Source organism: Erinaceus europaeus, chromosome 6 (genome assembly GCF_950295315.1).
Source record: "Erinaceus europaeus chromosome 6, mEriEur2.1, whole genome shotgun sequence".
Taxonomy (NCBI): Eukaryota; Metazoa; Chordata; class Mammalia; order Eulipotyphla; family Erinaceidae; genus Erinaceus; species Erinaceus europaeus.
The window spans coordinates 14,116,703-14,136,374 of record NC_080167.1 but is presented as its reverse complement, the minus strand read 5'-3'; the positions used below and the strand labels follow the sequence as shown (position 1 = coordinate 14,136,374).

The following is a 19,672-nucleotide window of genomic DNA, read 5'->3' as shown; positions in this document are numbered from 1 at the left end:
AAGCGTGAATATAATGAAGCACTCAGCAAAGAACTGAAATATTGATATACACTACAAAGCCAATAAACCTTGCAAATATTTTAAGGTAAAAAAAGTCAGACACAAAAGACCACTTTTTTGTTTGCTGGTTATCTCTGGGACTTCACCACTATGGGCTGACTTTTCAGAGACAGAGGGAAGAGAAACAGGACTGAAGTTTCCTCTAACGTGGTAGAGGCCTGGTTCATCTGAGTCACACACAAGGTGAAAGAGCACACTGTGCATGACAGCTATTTTGCAAGCCCCAAAGACCATATGTTATATAAGTCTATGGATATGAAATGTCCAAAACAGACAAATTCACAGAGACAGAATCTACTTTCTGTTCTGAAGGAAGGAGTTAGTTGGGAGATGTTACATGACATAGTTTTCTTTTGAAAAAATGAAAATCCCTGGAACTAGCCAGTAGTTGTGGTTGCCTATTGAACGCCATGAAATTTTACTGTTACTTTTTAGTTATTTTGCAGTCAGGCCCTCCAGCATGTGCAACTGCAATGTTCCAGAGCCATCTTTTCATTTAGATAGACAAAGCGAGATACCACAGCATCAAAGCTTCCCTGGTGCTGGTGAGCTCCCATGTGGTAATGGGGCCCTCCTCAATCGCTATCCAACAGGCCATGGCCGGTGCGCCGCTATGTTCCATCGCTGGGGAGCCAGAGACGACCCGAACTGCCCCTGCGGCTACAGACAGACTATGACCCACATAGTCAACGACTGCCACCTCTCCAGATTCAAAGGAGGTCTCGAAACTTTACCTCAGGCTCAACCTGACGCTGTTGACTGGCTACGGAAGAAGGGCAAACGCTAGAAGAAGAAGAATGGGGCTCCAACCTGGGCAGTGCACATGGCAAGGCACACACCCCATCTGGTGAACCATCATCTGGCCCCTGAGTCTGTCACTTCACAGATAGGTGAATATTCTCCAAATTCTAAACAATTCAATCAAGACTACATAAGTAAAATCAGGCTGAACCATGACTTTCCTGAGAGGTTGAAATCAATGCACATATTCTCCCAAGGTACTTAAAAGGACAACCCGTACTGGGATAAGGGTTCTACAGGGGAGTTGGGTGGTAGCTCAGTAGGTTAAGCGCATGTGGTGCAAAGCACAAAAAGTGGCGTAAGGATCCCGGTTTGAGCCCCCGGCTCTCCACCTGCAGGGGAGTCACTTCACAGGCAGTGAAGCAGGTCTGCAGGTGTCTGTCTTCCCCTCCTCTCTCCACTTCTCTCAGTCCTATCCAACAGTGACATCAATAACAACAATAATAACTACAACAACAATAAAAAAGCAAGGGCAACAAAAGGGAAAATAAATAAATAAATAAATAAATAAATTTTAAAAAAGAAGGGTTCTACAAAATAGAATTATCATGACTGAAGGCATCACACTCCAAGCAGGCTATTCACGCAATCAAAATCAGATCTAGGTAAGTATATAAGGGTATTATTTGTTAGGTTTTAAAGGTAAATCAAACTTAAACATTCCAATTTTATAAAAACTGCATTATAACTCAAGTTCAGAGGTCAGAATTTACATGGCACAGAGCTTGCTGGCATTCTTTACAGTGGTTTCTGTAAACTGTGGTTAGGATGCAGTAGCTTTTGCTGCATTTTAATTGAGTCATAGAATGAATAAAGAAGTTGTAAAAACACACACATATATACACACCCTTAATTAGGAAAAGTATTAGGACAAACTGTACCAGGAGACAAACTGGTTTTGAATTCACCTATCTTGTCAAGAAAACAACCAGTGGTGTAACGGAAAGAAGGCTGGGTACGGCCATTAACTAGCAAATCTAAGGGAATCTGTTGGTCTCTGTTTCTCATTGGAAAATGAAAGAACTGGACTCCAAGGTTTCCAAGTCTTACACAACTCTTTGATTCTATTGTTAAGTAGCTTAGGGCTGTGGGAGGTCCAGCAATTACACACTTATACTCTGTACCTAGGCAACCATGCCATATAGAGTAATAGGAGAACTCAGGACTAGCCACAAGGAGAAGGAAAAAAGGAAAGTCCTACCAGCTCCTGCTGATACTGGTTAACTCCTGTTGGACCTAAAAATGTTAAAACACCTTTGCCAATTTTCCATGGCACAGGAATGGTTCCTATGTCTCACCACACCCATCATTGGTTTTTCCTAAAAGAAATTCAGTGGGGATTCTACAAAAATGTTGTGAAGCATCAAGTACTTTTAGTCACTGCATGACTAACAGGACAGATAACTCCTAAATAAACAAAACTATTTTCTCATTCTTAAAAAGAAACAGACAACTTTCATTCCTATCAAGGAGCCCTAGATGACCACAATGAGCTACACAGGTATTTCACAATAAACGGTGTCAACCCAAAGAGAAAGAATTACCTATTGAACTAAATTCAAAGCACTGAGGGCCAACATAATATTATTACTCAATATAGCCCCCCCATTGCTTTTATTCTTTTTTTTTTTTAATCGCCACCAGGGTCTTCAATGTAGCTTAGTGCCGATATTAAATCCACCATTCCTGGTGGCCTGAGTATAGCCTTTTAATGCAATTCAGTTCATAATTCCAGGGCAGAAAAGTGTTAAAGACCCACTGACACTCATCGCCTCTTTCATAGCAAAAACTAATCAAATTTGTGTTGGGATGGTATCAAAAAAATATAATTCATTATCATACACATACACACAAACCAACTCAGAAGTTGTTTCAGGTGACTTCCAAGGTTGCTTTCCAGAAGAGTGCCTTCAAAGCATAAATTCGGGGGGGGGGGGCTGGCTGGGTGGTGGCTCACCTGATTGAGTACATGTGTTACAATGTGCAAGGACCAGGGTTTGAGCCCCTCTGTTGACTGGCTACGGAAGAAGGGCAAACGCTAGAAGAAGAACTTGCAGGGGGAAATTCTTCATGAGTGGTGAAGCTGGGCTGCAGGTGTCTCTCTCCCTCTCTTATCTCCCTTCCCCTCTTGATTTCTGTCTCCAATAAAGATTTAAAAAAATTTTTTTTTAATCTTAAATCTTTGGGGCCAGGTGATGGTGCACCAGGTTGAGTGTACATGCTACAATGCACAAGGACCTGGGTTTAAGCCTCCAGCCACCACCTGCAAGAGGAAAGCTTCTCAAATGAAGCAGTATGGGGAGGAACAGACAGCATAATGGTTACGCAAACTCTCATGCCTGAGGCTCCCAAATGCCAGGCTCAATTCCCTATACCACCATAAACCAGAGCTGAGCAGTGCTCTGGTTTAAAAAAAAGTTTTAAAAAAAGACAAGTAAAGCAGTGCTTCAGGTGTCTCTCTCCCTCTCTATCTCCCCGCTCCTCTCTCAATTAGTCTCTACCCAAATAAGTATTTTTAAAATAATCCTCGAGTATCTGTCTCCCTTTGTTCTTTCACTGACAGACACCACTCCCACCCTTTCATATTTCTTTGTCAGATTAGGCCAAAGACCACCCCTAGGTCACAGAAGCAACCATCTATCCAATTGTGCCTAGCAGCATTCCTCTCAGGAGAACTCGAGTTGGTTTCTGAGCTAGCCCTCACACATACTACATGACTGTACTTCATGGGGCCAGTGAAGTCTCTGAGAGCCTATGCAAAAAATTCTATCTATGCACATTTTTCTGGGGAGAAAGCTTTTGGGCAGCCAAAACTCTCAGAGGTCATGAACCAAGAATAATTAAGAACAGTTTGGTGGCTGGAGAGGTGGCTGACCAGACTGAGCAGCAGGATTTGCATGTGGAAGGCACCAGTGATTGCTGGCAGGTGTGCAGCTCTGGTTGCTCTCATAGAAATACATGAGAAAATTGTTTTTAAGTGCCAGATAGTAAAGGGAAAAAACATACTGAAAGTGTCCATATAAATAAGGTTTAAAATAATGCCTGTTCTTTTGAAGAGCAAAATAACAAATGATGGGCCAAAGATGTATCTGAGTAGTAAAGTGTATGCTTTGCATATGATGACTATATGGGTTCAATCCTCAGCAACAAAAAGAAATAAACAGAAATTACAAAGTATAACAAAAGATACAGCTTTTAGAAACAAAAAGAAATATGTGACAGGCAGAAGTTCTTGAAGGTCAGGCAGTCTGCTCACTTATCTTTTAGATGAGAATGACCATAGACCTAGTGAGTGACAGAGCTGAGCATCCAACTAGGCCAGGTTTCTGTCAGGAGGCTATACTTTTACTAGAATCTGTTCAAATTTTCCATACTCTTTTGAAATTTACATATTCTTATATTCTATCCCATTCATTTTTCTTTCTTTTTTTGTAATTAGGCTCCAGTGTAGTAATACATACCCCAGATTAACAAGTAAATCACAAATGTTTCACAAAAGCAGCACACTAATCAAATTTGTGTTGGTATCAATAAAATATATATATGGCAGTCAAGCCAGCTCCAAAGTTGTTTCACGTGACTTCCAAGACTGCTTTCCAGAAGAGCGACTTGACAAGGTAGCACATATCTATTGCAGTGAATGAAAAGATTCTAGATTCAATGAAAAACGACAGCCATTTAAAAGAGAGAGATTCTGAGTCAGAATCAAGATGACTTCAGAGAGGATTTTCATATTTCTAAGAAATCTCTCAAGAGCTCACAGTGTTGCCTAAATATTAAATGCTTTTTTAAATTCGGGTAACGGGGTCACTCATCAGTTAAGCAGAGAACAACCTTTCCAGTTCCACGTTCACAAATACTACATGTAGTAGAGGCAAAGTTATTCTGTGCTGAAATAAAAAAAAATAACTGTTGTCATAAAAAAAAAGAAGGCCGGGTGGCGGCGCGCCTGGTTGAGCCATGTTACAATGGGCAATGTTCAGGGTTCAAATCCCCGGTCCCCAGCTGCAGGAGGATAACTTCACAAGTGGTGAAACAGGGCTGCAGGTGTCTGTGTCTCTCCCTCTCTCTCACTCCAGCCTCCTCTCAATTTCTGGCTGTCTCTATCAGATAAATAAAGATAATTTAAAAAGAAAAAAGTTACAGGATTACTTTAACGCCAAACTTTGCTTGGCATGTGACATTTACAGTCATGGGGAAAACCCACCCCGAGAAGTGAAACCAATGGGACATCTGAACCCAAGTTCAATGACAGCATGTCCTTCAATTTCAGAGTGTGCGCTGGCTAACAGAGCCACCGGCGCGCAGCTCTAAGGCCTATACATCGCCTCCAAAGGCAAACACGATGGTAGTTTCTGCCTGCTGGGGAACACTTGGCTCTCTCTGCACCCGCCAAAGCAGCGCTGCGACAGGCCTTAGGCAGCACCTGTGGCCTGGACAGGCTTCTCGCCGACTCTCAATTTCTTGACTGCAAAGAAGCATGTTGGACTACTTCGTTTCGGGTCAAGGAGACATCCCCGGCTCAACCCAACCCGCCACTCCTCCACTGGCCCAGGAGACCTGGAGCGGACAGGGGCAGATGGAGAGAATGAGCGACCGGGGTCGTTTCTTTTAACCAGGCGGCCCGGTGGGCCCCCACGGCGAGACCCCCGTCTCGATGGAGGCGGCGAGGACACCGCCAGGGGCCCTGCGGGGATCCCGCGGCGCGCAGGGGGCGCCGGAGGAAGCGGGAGCTCGAGGAGGAGGAGGAGGAGGCTGCAGGTGTCGCGGGGAGGAGGAGAGGAGGAAGGGGGCAGGGAGGAGAGGAGGAGGGCCGCAGGACGCCCGGTGCTGGCACGGCCAAGTGACTCAGACTGTGGCTCCGGACTCGCGCGGCCCGATGACATTCTCGGGCCGGGTGACCTTGAGCACGTGGCTCGCCCGCTCCGCGCCTCAGTTTCCTCGCCGGTTCCAGCGGAAAACGCACCTCGGAGCGCTTGGCACGGCGCCGGGCGCATAGTAGGCGCTCCCCACGCGCGAGCTACTACGGGCCGGCTGTCGGGCTCCTCCGCGCTGCAGAGGAGCGGAGCGCGGGGAAGGAAGCCCCGGGCCGGGGAGTCCCCGGGAGGCGGGGCCGGGGCCGGGGCCGGGGCCGGGGCTGAGCCGCGGGTCGGGCCCGGGACTCACCGAGAACGTCGGCCGAGCGGTGCCGGGCCACGAAGCACGCGTCGTCCCCGTAGCACGCGCCCTTCTTGAGGAGGCCTTTACGGAAGTCCTTGCCGAAGCCGCAGCCGGCCGTTACCAGTCCGTAGTCGCCGCCGCCGCCGCCGCCGGCCCGGGGGTCGGTTTGCGAGAGGCCGCCCAGCACGGCGCGGGCCACCAGCCGCCCGTACGAGAGGACCGAGAACATCGCCGCCGCCGCCCCCCCGAGGAGGCGGGGGGGCCGGGGAGCAGGAGGACGCGGAGGCCCGGAGCCGGCTCTCTCCTCAGCCGCAACCGCCGCCGCCGCCGCCGCCGCCGCCGCCGCGCCTCCGCCGGGGCGCTCTTCAGGGCGGCGCGCAGTTACCGCCGCCGCCCCTGCCCGACGCGCGGGGCCTCGCACACGCTCCACCGCGCGCACCAGAGCCAGAGCGAGGTCAGAGCCTGTGGCTCGTCCGCCTCAGTCCGACTGGGGTCCCGGCTGCAGCGACCGCTGCTGCCGCCATCTTCCGCTCCACTAGCGTGTTCCGGGCCGCGCCGACAACACCGCCCCCACCCGTCACCCCGCCCCTAGCCCCTAGCCCCGCCCACGACTCGCCGCTCAGCTCCAAGCCCCGCCCCTTGGGCTCCTTGCCCTATGCAGTCACCGAAATGGAGCGTGCGCGGACAGGGTGGGGCGTCATGCCTCCTGGGAATGGTAGTCTCTTTACTTGACTGCCTATCCTAGGAGTCCTAGGATGAATTCTTGAGACTTACAGGTGAATTCTTGTGAAAGTTTTCTCCCCTGTTTAAATAATGTCACATCGGGGGTCCGGGCGGTAGCGTAGCGAGTTAAGCGCTCATGGCGCTAAGCGCAAGAACCAGTACAAAAATTCTGGTTCAAGCCCCCGACTCCCCACCTGCAGCGGGGTCGCTTCATAAGCAATGAAGTAGGTCTGCAGGTCTCTATCTGTCTTCCCCTCCTCTCTCAATTTCTCTCTGTCCTAGCCAATAACAACAACAAGGGCAACAAAAGTGGGAAAAATAGCGTTCAGGAACAAAAAAAAAAAAAAGAATAAGCATTAAAAAATAATAAAATAACGTCCCGTGGTCCAGGAGGTGGCGCAGTGATAAAGCTTTGGGGTGATGAAGCATGAGGTCCCGATCGATCCCAGGCAGCACATGTGCCAGAGTGATGTCTGGTTCTTTCTCCTCCTATCTTTCTCATAAATAAATAAAATCTCAAAAAAATAAATAAATAAATAAATAAGATAAAATAAGATCCTTTTAAAGAAAAATCTTGGGGGCTGGGTGGTGGCACACCTGGTTGAGTGCACACCTTACAATGTCTGAGTAATGTCTGAGTACTCAGGTTCAAGTCCCCTAGTCCCCACCTGCAGGGAGGAAGCTTCACAAGTGGTGAAACAGTGTTGCAGTTATCTGTCTCCCTCCCTCTTAGTCTCCCCCCCCAACCTCCCTCTGTCTCTATACAAAAATAAATAAGTATTAAGAAAAAATCTTAAAGCGGTGTCCGGCGATGGCGCACCTGGCTAAGTGCACGTCCCAGGTTCAATCCGCTGCATCACCATAACCCAGAGCTGAGCAGTGCTCTGGTGTTTCTCTCTGTGTCTCTCTATCTGCATCTCTCGCAAAAGTAAAATAAATGAAATAAAAATAAAATAATTTTTTAAAAATAATACTTTTCTTGTGGTCCGGGAGGTGGTGCAGTGGATAAAGCATTTGATTTTTAAGCATGAGGTCCCGAGTTCAATCCACGGCAGCACATGTACCAGAGTGATGTCTGGTTCTTTCTCTCTCTTCTATCTTTCTCATTAATAAATAAAATCTTTTTAAAAATACCTTTTTTATTGTTGTAGTTATTATTGTTGTTGTTGATGTCGTCATTGTTGGTTAAGACAGAGAGAAATGGAGAGAGGAAGGGAAGACAGAGAGAGGGAAAGATAGACACCTGCAGACCTGCTTCACTGCCTGTGAAGGGACTCCCCTGCAGGTGGGGAGCCCGGGGCTCGAACCTGGATCCATATGCCGGTCCTTGTGCTTTGCACCACATGTGTTTAACCCGCTGTGCTACCACCTGACTCCAAAAAAAAAAAAAAAATTCTTAATGCATCTAGGGTCCAGCCAGCCATTCACGGAAAGCACATTACCAAGTTATCTTCATTAAACACCTGTGCACTTTATTGTGTGTTTCTGTCCTTAAAGATCATCATCAAACACAGAGTAGACAAATCACTTCACACAGTGAGTGGCACTTTATCAAACTGACAAACTAAAGAAATTAATTTACTGGATTGGGTGGTGGGAATTGTGTGGAGTTGTACCCCTCCTACCTTATGCTTTTGTTCACTAATCCTTTCTTAAATTAAAAATTTAAATAAAAAAAAAAAAGATAGACTCCCAATAATGCAATCACACTTTGCCATTTTTCTTTTTTTTTAATATTTATCTTCCCTTTTGTTGCCCTTGTTGTTTTTTATTGTTCTTATAGTTATTATTGTTGTTATTGATGCTGTCATGGTTAGACAGGACAGAGAGAAATGGAGAGAGGAGGGGGAGACAGGGAGAGAAAGATGGACACCTGCAGACCTCCTTCACCACCTATGAAAGTGACTCCCCTGCAGGTGGGGAGCCAAGGGCTTGAATGGGAATCCTTATGCTGGTCCTTATGCTTTGTGCCACGTGCGCTTAACCCGCTGCGCTACTGCCTGACTCCCCTCACTTTGCCATTTTTCATGGCCCATAAGAATTGGAGGGAAGCCAGAGGAGAGGGTGAAATCTTATCAGTCTTCTGCTTGGCATTTTTGCCTATGCCAGCTATGCAAAAGGTTGCTTTTTCAAATACAAACCACAACTAAACAGGTAATTCTACCCCAAGGACAAACTTAAAAATAGCATTCAAACCCTATTCCTTGCCTCCTCAAACTCATCCATACTGCTTGTACCTTGTATTTTCAGGGCATATGTTACTTCCATGTTGCTCGCCAAAACTGGTTTGATGGAATGAAGAGGAAAGAAATGTGACTTTGATGCTGATAACCTCTATTCTGAGAAGCTGCTGTTTGCAGTTAAGTGATATGAATGCCTTGAGTTTCCTGCAGATGAGTTTCTCGCAGAAGCGAACGTGAACAGAATCCTTTCTCAAAGCTTCTTTGCACTTTTTTGAAAGGAGAGAAGACAGAGCCTCGGGTTCCCTTGAATCATTTATTCCAGACCAAGCCCTGAAAAAGTTTCACTATCATTGGGGAAGCCAGGAGAGAGGACTTTGAAAAAACAGGAAAAAAATGGGAGTCGGGCTGTAGCGCAGCGGGTTAAGCGCAGGTGGCGCAAAGCACAAGGATCGGCATAAGGATCCCGGTTCGAACCCCAGCTCCCCGCCTGCAGGGGGGAGTCGCTTCACAGGCGGTTGAAGCAGGTCTGCAGGTGTCTATCTTTCTCTCCTCCTGTCTTCCCCTCCTCTCTCCATTTCTCTCTGTCCTATCCAACAACGACAACAACAATAATAACTACAACAATAAAACAACAAGGGCAACAAAAGGGAATAAATAAATAAAGTAAATATTTAAAAAAATTTCAAAAAAAAAACAGGAAAAAAATTCCCCTGCCCTCCCCTAGGAGCACAGTTCACTCCTGACATTTCACTTGGCTTAAAAAGTCCTGAGAGTTTTCTTCCTTAACGGAGTTACATTCCTAACACTTCACGGATTCCTGGGAGGTCATTTGTCACTCTCAGAGGCGAACAAGTGGTGAAAATACCATCTGTGTTCCCAGGGTACCTCTATGGCATTAAGAAAGAGCTCTGCACTGGAGTAACTCCCTGTGCCTCCTCCCTTTTGCCACCCCCACCCCCGTTCCTAAAAAAAGAAGAAAAAGTCATGAATTCCTCAGCAAGGTTTCCTGCTGGACTGGTGCACTGATCACTCCTGATTTCTCGTTGCTAACCTATTCAGAAGGAGCACTAATTAGTTTATGGCAAAGTTTCACAGCCTTGGCACGAGTGACATTTGGCACTTGCTATGTCTTTGCTGTGGGGGTTGTGCACTGGAGGAAGCTGAGGAGCATCTCGGGCCTCTCCTTTGAGGCAACAGGAATGAGCCTCATCTCCTTGTTCCTAACACGCAACCAACACACATTTGCCTTCTTTTTTTCTTTTTCCATAGCACACAAAATTTATTCCTTTTGTTTATTGTATGCTTCTTCCTGGACTAAAATGTAAATTCCCTAAGAGCAAAGGACTTTTCATTACTGTATCTCAAATGTCCATAATACTGCCTGGCATGTAGTCAGAGATTATGAATAAATGCTTAATAAATGAATGCTATTGGTTAGAATAACCTTAGAGATTAGTTGCTTATTAAAATCTAAGGCAGGGAGTGGCAAGTAACACCTGCAGGAACTTAATGGGTGGAGTTGAGCTGAACTGGAGAGGTGTCTAGGATACTCTTAGTATACTCTTAGACCAATGTCCTACAAAACCCTTTATAAAAAGAGAGAGAGGGAGAGAGAGACACGAAAACACTGTTCTTCCATTTATGATGTTTCATTTTTGTTTGTCTTTCTTGTGATGCAGTGCTGGAAATCAAATCCTGGGCCTCAGGTAGGCAAGGCATGCACTCTACTGCTTTGCTGCTACCTCTCTGGCCCTGAAAAGCTCTTTTGAAGGAGCTAGCCATTGGCTTTGCATCCAGTAGGAAGGTCATATTTTTTCTACCTCTTTCTTTTATACTTCCATGAGGCAAGAGATGGGCCTGGTGGTTGGTTTCAGAGGGTGCTGAACGTGTGGCCTAGTCCCTTTCTGGTTTTTTCTCTCTAGCTGTGGCCTGACCTTTGGACTCAGGTTTCCTCTTCCACCCCGGGAGCCTGTCCCACTGGGGGAAGCCTGCAGTAACCCAGGCTGTGACTGGGAAATCAGTGTCATTCAAAGAGGGGATTTGCTGTGTGATCCAGAGCTATGTCCTTCAACTGACTAAAGCTGGTCCTTATGAGCTCCTGCTGCCTGTCATGCATCTGCTCCTCAGGGGCTTAGAATCGGGAAAGATCAAGAATGGGTGTGATTCATGATCACCCCACAACCCCCAAACATGTTGTTTTTTTCCTGCAAAAGACTCTGAGGGACAGGCAAGAGGATTGACACTGGGGGCTAAAATAACATGTGGAGATCAAGTTTCTGATGCAGGCAGGGCACGGGACTTAAAGGCAATGGTGAGTCAAGTGGATTCTTGACCTGGGCGGTCTGTGACAGCTGCAGTTGTTCAGCAAGATTTTAACTGGCAGTGGCCTGAGTACAAGGGCCTCTAGGGCAGGCCTTGACCTCACCTGTGTGAGCACACCTTTGACCTCAGCAGGCAGCTGGGACATGGGTTAGGTTACTGAGAAAAAACGTTTTCCTTCTAGTGAAGGCTTACCTTAAAGAAGACAGAGCTTCAGCTGACAGAGGCTTAGACTCTGATAAGTGAAAGATTCTTGTTTCTTGCACTACATCTTTTGGCAAACCTTCTGGTTGGACTTTAAACAATCAATGCAACTATATTTTGTAGGGCTGACTAAGCTCATCTAGGAGACTGGAACCGTGTTACAGTGTGAACACAGAACAGGCAGATGCTATATCAGTTCTGTGGATTGTTCTGAATAAGGCCACAAGCAGGACCTGTGGAGAAGCTGAGCTCTGGATTCCACGGAGCTTGTCACTTTCTGGGGAGACCCCCCCCCACTGCTGGGATCCCTGGTTGGCTCTGATTTGTTATTGCATGAGCCTGGATCATGGCTTTGAATTTGGGGTGGGTTGGAGAGATAGCATAACGGATATGCAAAAAGACTGTCTTGTCTGATGCCCCAGAGGTTCCATGTTCAACCCCAGACATCACCATAAGCCAGAGCTGAGCAGTACTCTGGGAATAAATAAATAAATAAATATATGCAAAGGTAGGTAGGTAAAAATATGGGGTATCCAGATACTAACTTTACCCATAGAATAAAGATATGCTTTATTAATTAAAACAAATAAAATGGACAAGGACCTTTTACTATGTAGGAGATATACATTTTTATAGGGTGAGGAGAGCAGTCTAGTGGGAACCCAAAAGCTAAAAAGAAGGTAGTTAATGAGGCTTATGTCATTGTGTCTGGGAAGTGGGTTTGCAGGTTTGCTCAGGAAATCAAAGAGGAACTAGCTTGTTTTAAAAAATACACTGCTGTCATGCTAGCAGGACAGAATAGATATTTGCATACCCACATTCATAGCAGCATTACTCACAACAGAGAAAAAAACATGGAGGCATCCAAGTATCCTTCAATGAACTGATCTTTTTAAATGTAGCATATGCCAACGGTAGAACATCATTCAGTCTTTCTTCTTCTTCTAGCGTTTGCCCTTCTTCCGTAGCCAGTCAACAGCGTCAGGTTGAGCCTGATGTAAAGTTTCGAGACCTCCTTTGAAAGGAAGGAAATTAGAACTGGGAGATAGCGCACCATGAACAAAAGCCTAGGGTTGCAACCCTGACACCACAGGGGAAACACTACAATGCTGGGGGAATGGACAACAAAGCATCCGTGGATGGTGGACAGTGCTTTGGTATCTCTGGCCCTCTCTATGTATCTGAAATAAAAATAATATAAAAAGGTTTGCCGGTGGGTGGGTGGGTGGGTGGGGAGAATACAGGTCCATGAAAAATGATGAATGAAATAGTGGGGGTTGTATTGTTAAATGGGAATCTGGGGAATGTTATGCATGTAAAAAAAGAAGTAGAAACGCAAAGCAGAAATTGACTGAGTTTGGAGTATGGCACCAAAGTAAGAAAGCAGAAGTACACTAGAGTTTGCAGTGAGTACCTCCCTAATACTTCCTCTCCACTTTTCCAAGCTTTGGGTCCATGATTGCTCAACAATTTGTTTGGCTTTGTATGTTAACTCTCTTTTCAGTCACCAGGTTCCAGGTGTCATCAGGATGCCGGCCAGACTTCCCTGGATTGAAGACCCCACCAATATGTCCTGGAGCTCAGCTTCCCCAGAGACCCACCCTACTAGGGAAAGAGAGAGGCAGACTGGGAGTATGGACCGACCAGTCAACGCCCATGTTCAGCGGGGAAGCAATTACAGAAGCCAGACCTCCTACCTTCTGCAACCCACAATGACCCTGGGTCCATGCTCCCAGAGGGATAGAGAATGGGAAAACTATCGGGGGAGGGGGTGGGATATGGAGATTGGGTGGTGGGAATTGTAAAAAAAAAAAAAAAAAGGTTTCCCGGGGCTGGGGAGATAGCATAATAATTGTGCAAAACAACTTTCATACCTGAGGCTCTGAAGTACCAGGTTCAGTCCTAGGCACCACCGTAAGTCAGACCTGAGTAGTGTTCTGATGAGAAGAAAGCAGAAGAAAAGGAGAGAAAAGAAAAGAGGTTTACTTTTGGTTGTGTCCACAAGGTAGGTAATTTTTCATCGAGCACAATGACTAGGAATTTGTTTTCCTTGCTGGCTTCATTTTGCACATGTAGACTAATGAAAGTATCAAATGTAAAAAAATTAAAAAAATATCTGGTTTCTGGTAATATGTACAATTGGGTACATGAAATGTCTATATTTAAAATGTTGGTTATATTGATTCACACACACACACACACACACACACACACTACACCACTAGATTGAATGAACTCAAATCACTATATTTAGTATATAAATGCAAGACTGATGCTAGTTGTTAAGTAACTGTACATAGGATTCTAGGACTACTTCTCTCTCTTTTAAGTATTATTATTATTTTAAATATTTATTTATTCTCTTTTATTGCCCTTGTTTTATTGTTGTAGTTATTATTGTTGTTATTGATGGCGTCGTCGTTGGATAGGACAGAGAGAAATGGAGAGAGGAGGGGAAGACAGAGAGGGAGAGAGAAAGATAGACACCTGCAGACCTGCTTCACCGCCTGTGAAGCGACTCCCCTAAGGTGGGAAGCCGGGGGCTCTAACCGGGATTCTTGCACCTGTACTTGCGCTTTGCGTCATGTGCGCTTAACCCGCTGTGCTACCGCCCGACTCCCTTACGTATTATTTTAAAAATTATTTTATTTATTTACTTTTTTTGTTTTATTTATTTTGCCTCCAGGGTTATTGCTGGGTCTCAATACCTGCACTATGAATCCACTGCTCCTGCAGACATTTTTTCGATTTTTTTTTTAACTGTATAGGACAGAGAGAAATTGAGAGAGGAGAGGAAGATAGAGAGGGAAAGAGAAAGACAGCTGCAGACCTGCTTCACCTCTTGTGAAGCGACCCTCCTGTAGGTGAGAAGCCGGGCCTCGAACCGGGATCCTTGAGTGGGTCCTTGTGCTTCCTTAGTACTATGTGTACTTAACCAGGTGGGCTACCGCCTGACCCCCTATTTACTTGTTTGTTTATAGGATAGAGGCAGAGAGACATCAACAGGAAAGGGAGAGCGAGAGAGAGAGAGAGAGAGAGCAAGAGAGAGAGAGAAACAGAGACACTGGCTTCCTAGCCTATGAATTGTTCCCCCTACAGGTGGGACCAGGGGCCTGAAACAGGGTCCTTGTACTTGGTAGCATGTTCCCCTTACCTGGTGCTTCACAGCCTGCTCCCAAGACCTGTTTCTTTCTTTCTTTTAATATTTATTTATTTATTCCCTTTTGTTGCCCTTGTTTTATTGTTGTAGTTATTGTTGTTGGATAGGACAGAGAGAAATGGAGAGAGGAGGAGAAGACAGAGGGGGAGAGAAAGATAGACACCTACAGACCTGCTTCACCGCTTGTGATGCGACCTCCCTGTAGGTGGGGAGCCAGGGGGCTGGAACCGGGATCCTTACACTGGTCCCTGCGCTTTGCGCCACCTGTGCATAACCCGTTGCGCTACCGACCAACCCCCCCCCCAGACCTGTTTCTTATACCAGTAGGTTGCTGTGGAATTTCAGCATTTCCCATACAACTTGTCTTCTTATTCTCTCCTCAAAGAAGATTGCATGAAAAGTGTTACTATAACTTTAGGTATCAATAAATAATTAATAATTAATAAATAATCTATTAACTGGACAAGGAAAAGAATGAAAAAAAGGGGAGAGAAAATTACACACACATGGATGAATTTTCAGGACATACTAATTGAAATTAGTTATACATTGGCTGGGAAGATGACATAATGGTAATGCTAAAAGACTTTCAGGCCTGCAGCTCCAAGTTCCAGTTTCAATCCTAGGCACTATCATAAGCCAGAACAGAGCAGAGCTTTCACAAAAACAAAAACAAATAAGCACAAATCAGTGGTCTGGGTCATTGGGGAATGGCTCAGCTGCCAGAGCATCAGACTTTCATGTCTGATGCTGAGGTTCCTGGTTCCATTCTTGGCACCACAGCATCACATGCCCTAGAGTGGTGGTCTTCTCTCGCTCTTTCTCCTTTCCCTTCTCTCTTTCCCACTCATTCCTCTCTGTCTTGTGAGAAACTCTCTCTCATATGAAATAAGCTTAAAAAAAACTTAAAAAAAGAGAGTTGGGCGGTAGCGTAAGGATCCCGGTTTGAGCCTCCGGCTCCCCACCTGCAGGGGAGTCGCTTCACAGGCGATGAAGCAGGTCTCCAAGTGTCTCTTTATAATAACTATAACAATAAAAAACAAGGTCAGCAAAAGGGAAAAATAAATAAATATATTTTAAAATCTTGGGAGTCGGGCGGTAGCGCGGTGGTTTAAGCGCCGGTGGCACAAAGCAAGGATCTGTGTAAGGATCCCGGTTGGAGCCCCCGGCTCCCCACCTGTAGGGGAGTCGCTTCACAGGCGGTGAAGCAAGTCTGCAGATGTCTGTCTGTCTTTCTCTCCCCCTCTCTGTCTTCTCCTCTCTCCATTTCTCTCTGTCCTATCCAATGATGATGACATCAATAACAACAATAATAACTATAACAATAAAACAACAAGGACAACAAAAGGGAATAAATAAACAAATATTTTAAAAATCTTAAAAAAGAAATTTGAGAGGTGGTGCAACGAATGGCTAGAGCAATGAACCTAAACACGTAGAGTCCTAAGTTTGATCCCTGGTAGCAAATGTGCCAGAATGATGCTCTGGTTCTTTCTCTTGTTAAATAGAGAAACCTAATAAATAAATAAGCCAAGCACACAAAGACAAACACTACCTGGTTCTGCTTATATGAGATACCTAGAGGAGTCACAGTCAAGAGACACAGAAAGGAGAGCGTTGGTTGGCAGGGACTAGGGCGGAGGGAGTGGGGAGTTACTGTTTAATGTGTGTGGAGCTTCAGTTTTGCAAGATGAAAGGAGCTCTGGAGATGGATTGTATGATAGTTGCTCAATGGGGATTGACTTGATGTCACTGAACTGTGCACTTAGAAAGTGTTTTAAGTATGCCATGTATATTTTACCACAACTAAAATGTTTTTCCAAGACTAGAGCTTCTGCACAAGATAAAAAATAAAAATAAATAAATAAACACCACCTTGGGAAGCTAAGCCAACACTTGTGCTAAGTTATGTGTACTATATTAAGTGAAGGAAAGATCATCACCAGCCAGGCAGGTTCTGGTTTGATCCTGGTACCATGTAGAAGCAACAGAAATTCCTTGGATGATGAAGCAGTGTAGCAGTGTGTTGGTTTTTCTCTCCGTGTGTGTGTGTGTGTGTGTGTGTGTGTGTGTGTGTGTGTGTGTGTTACTCTAAACACATATTAAAACCACCACCACAACAACAGGAAAGTAGAAAACTATAACAATACCTAAAAGGATGTTAATTTAATTCGACCAGAGAGACATTAGTCTGAGATGACTTTTAAGTACTCATCAGTTATGATCTGTGCCAGTACTGGAGACTGAACGTGGGACTTGGGCATGAAAGTCTGTTATGCTACAAATGATGCTATCTTCCCAGTCCAAACGGTGGTGATTCTGATGCCTTATTGGCCTAAGCAAAATAAAGCCCAAGCCTTTAACCTGGCTATATGCATACATTAAAGTGAGCAAGGACCCAGGTTCAAGTCCTTGGCTCCCACCAGCAGGCAGAAAGCTTCACAAGTGGTGAAGGAAGGCCATAGTTGTCTCTCTATCACCTTCTTACTCTACCTCCTCTTCCTCTTCTCTCATTTTCTCTCTATCTCTATCCAATATATAAATAAATCATTTTTAAAAAGATTAAGAAATAGAAAACTGGTAACAATAAATCATAAACACTCCCCTATATCCTGTTGCTGAAGTCCTTAACCCCGTCAGCTGGCACTGCCTGACTTGATTTTTTTTTATTATGCCAGTTTATTTTCTTTTTTATATATATATATTTTTTAATTTTATTTATTTATTCCCTTTTGTTGCCCTTGTTTTATTGTTGTAGTTATTATTGTTGTTGTCATCGTTGTTGGATAGGACAGAGAGAAATGGAGAGAGGAGGGGAAGACAGAGAGGAGGAGAGAAAGACACCTGCAGACCTGCTTCACCACCTGTGAAGCGACTCCCCTGCAGGTGGGGAGCCGGGGTTCGAACCGGGATCCTTATGCCGGTCCTTGTGCTTTGCGTCACCTGCGCTTAACCCGCTGCGCTACAGCCCGACTCCCTGTTTATCTTCTTTTAACCCCCCACTCCCAAGATTTATTTTTTTATTCTCTTTCTTTCTTTCTTTGCCTCCAGAGTTATTGCTGGGGCTCGGCGCCTATGAATTTACTGCACCTGAATGCCATTTTTTTCGCCCTTATTGTTATTGTTATTGCTGTTGTGCTGTTGGATAGAACAGAGAGAAACTGAGAGAGATTTGGTTCTTGTTCCAAAATATATCTTGCTTAAAAGATCAATTGAGGGAGCTGGGCAGTAGCGCAGCCGGTTAAGCACACATGGCTCAAAGCGCAATCTCAGTAGTAGGTGGGAAAAGGGTAGAGGCAGGGACACTAAACAAGCCTGAAAGATATCTTTTGACCTGAGACCCACATGAAGATTTAAAAAAAAGCAGTCAGCCATTCTTATTTGTGGAGGGAGGGCAAGCCAGGCAGAAAGAACAGCCGCTGAGCTGGGATTAACATTGATGATGTATGATTTGCTTGAGCTGTCATAACAAAATATCATAGTTTGGGGGCAGAACATAGAACAAATTCCCTCCTGCCTTCCTCCATAGAGCACTGCTCCGCTCTGACTTAAGGCAGTCCTGGTGACTGCACCTGGGAACTCAGAGCCCCAGGCATGAAAGTCCTCTGCATAATCATTCTGCTGTCACTCCAGACTGTAGTCAAGGCACCAGCACAGTGGTCAGTTCCTGGTGAGTACTCTCTCCTAGACTTGTAGACAACTCCCTCCTTGCCCTGTCCTCACATCTTCCTGTTCTCATCTATTCCTGTGACCATATTTAACTTTAACCACCTTCTGAAACTCCAGTCTCCACTTACAGTCACATTGGAGTTAGTGCTTCAACATGTGACTTTGGAGAGGTACAAACACTCAGTCTATAACACCCTACTGAAATCATGCAGGCATGAAGCCCAAGTGAAGGTGATGGTGGAAAAAAAATAATAAATAATAAAGATGACTTAAGGGAAATTTATGCATGTACAAACTATTGTATCTACTGTCAAGTGTAAAACATCAATCCCCCAATAAAGAAATAAAGGGGCTGGGCAGTGGCACACCTGGTTGAGTTCACATGTTACAGTGTGAAAGAACCTGAGTTCCAGCCCCTGGTCTCCACCTGCAAGGGGAAAGCTTTGTGAACGGTGAAGCAGTGCTGCAGGTGTTTGTCTCTTTCCCTTTCTATCACCTCCTTCCTTCTCAATTTCTGGCTGTCTCTATCCAATAAATAAATAAATAAAGATAATTAAAAAATTTAAAAAAGAAATAAAAAAGATGATTTAAAATCAGGTTAGAATTGAAATTAAGTGAAATCCTAGTGATCAGCTAGTACATTTTAGGAATAAAAGGAATTGGGGGGGGGATAGATTGCATAATGTTTATGCAAACAGACTCTTTTTTTTTTCTTATACAACTCCCACATTTTTTATTTATTTTTTAATTTTTTTATTTTTTTTATTTAAGAAAGGATTAATTAACAAAACCATAGGGTAGGAGGAGTACAACTCCACACAATTCCCACCGCCCAATCTCCATATCCCACCCCCTCCCCCGATAGCTTTCCCATTCTCTATCCCTCTGGGAGCATGGACCCAGGGTCATTGAGGGTTGCAGAAGGTAGAAGGTCTGGCTTCTGTAATTGCTTCCTCGCTGAACATGGGCGTTGACTGGTCAGTCCACACTCCCAGTCTGCCTCTCTCTTTCCCTAGTAGGATGGGTCTCTGGGGAAGCTGAGCTCCAGGACACATTGGTGGTGTCTTCAATCCAGGGAAGTCTGGCTGGCATCCTGATGACACCTGGAACCTGGTGACTGAAAAGAGAGTTAACATACAAAGCCAAACAAATTGTTGAGCAATCATGGACCCAAAGCTTGGAAAAGTGGAGAGGAAGTATTAGGGAGGTACTCACTGCAAACTCTAGTATACTTCTGCTTTCTTACTTTGGTGCCATACTCCAAACTCAGTCAATTTCTGCTTTGCGTTTCTACTTCTTCTTCCTTTTTTTTTTTTTTTTTTACATGCATAACATTCCCCAGATTCCCATTTAGCAATACAACCCCCACTATTTCATTCATCATTTTTCATGG

General features: G+C 45.0%; 1 protein-coding gene across 1 annotated transcript in view; it reads right to left on the bottom strand.

The window, feature by feature from the left end:
* The window catches only part of PPTC7 (protein phosphatase targeting COQ7), a 55,538-nt gene extending 48,921 nt beyond the window's left edge, over positions 1-6,617 (bottom strand). Inside the window, exon 1 of the mRNA XM_007529045.3 lies at positions 6,028-6,617. Within this exon, the coding sequence (XP_007529107.1) occupies positions 6,028-6,250 (223 nt within the window). The 5' untranslated portion in view covers positions 6,251-6,617. The remainder of the gene's footprint in view (positions 1-6,027) is intronic.
* Positions 6,618-19,672: the final 13,055 nt, after the last annotated feature.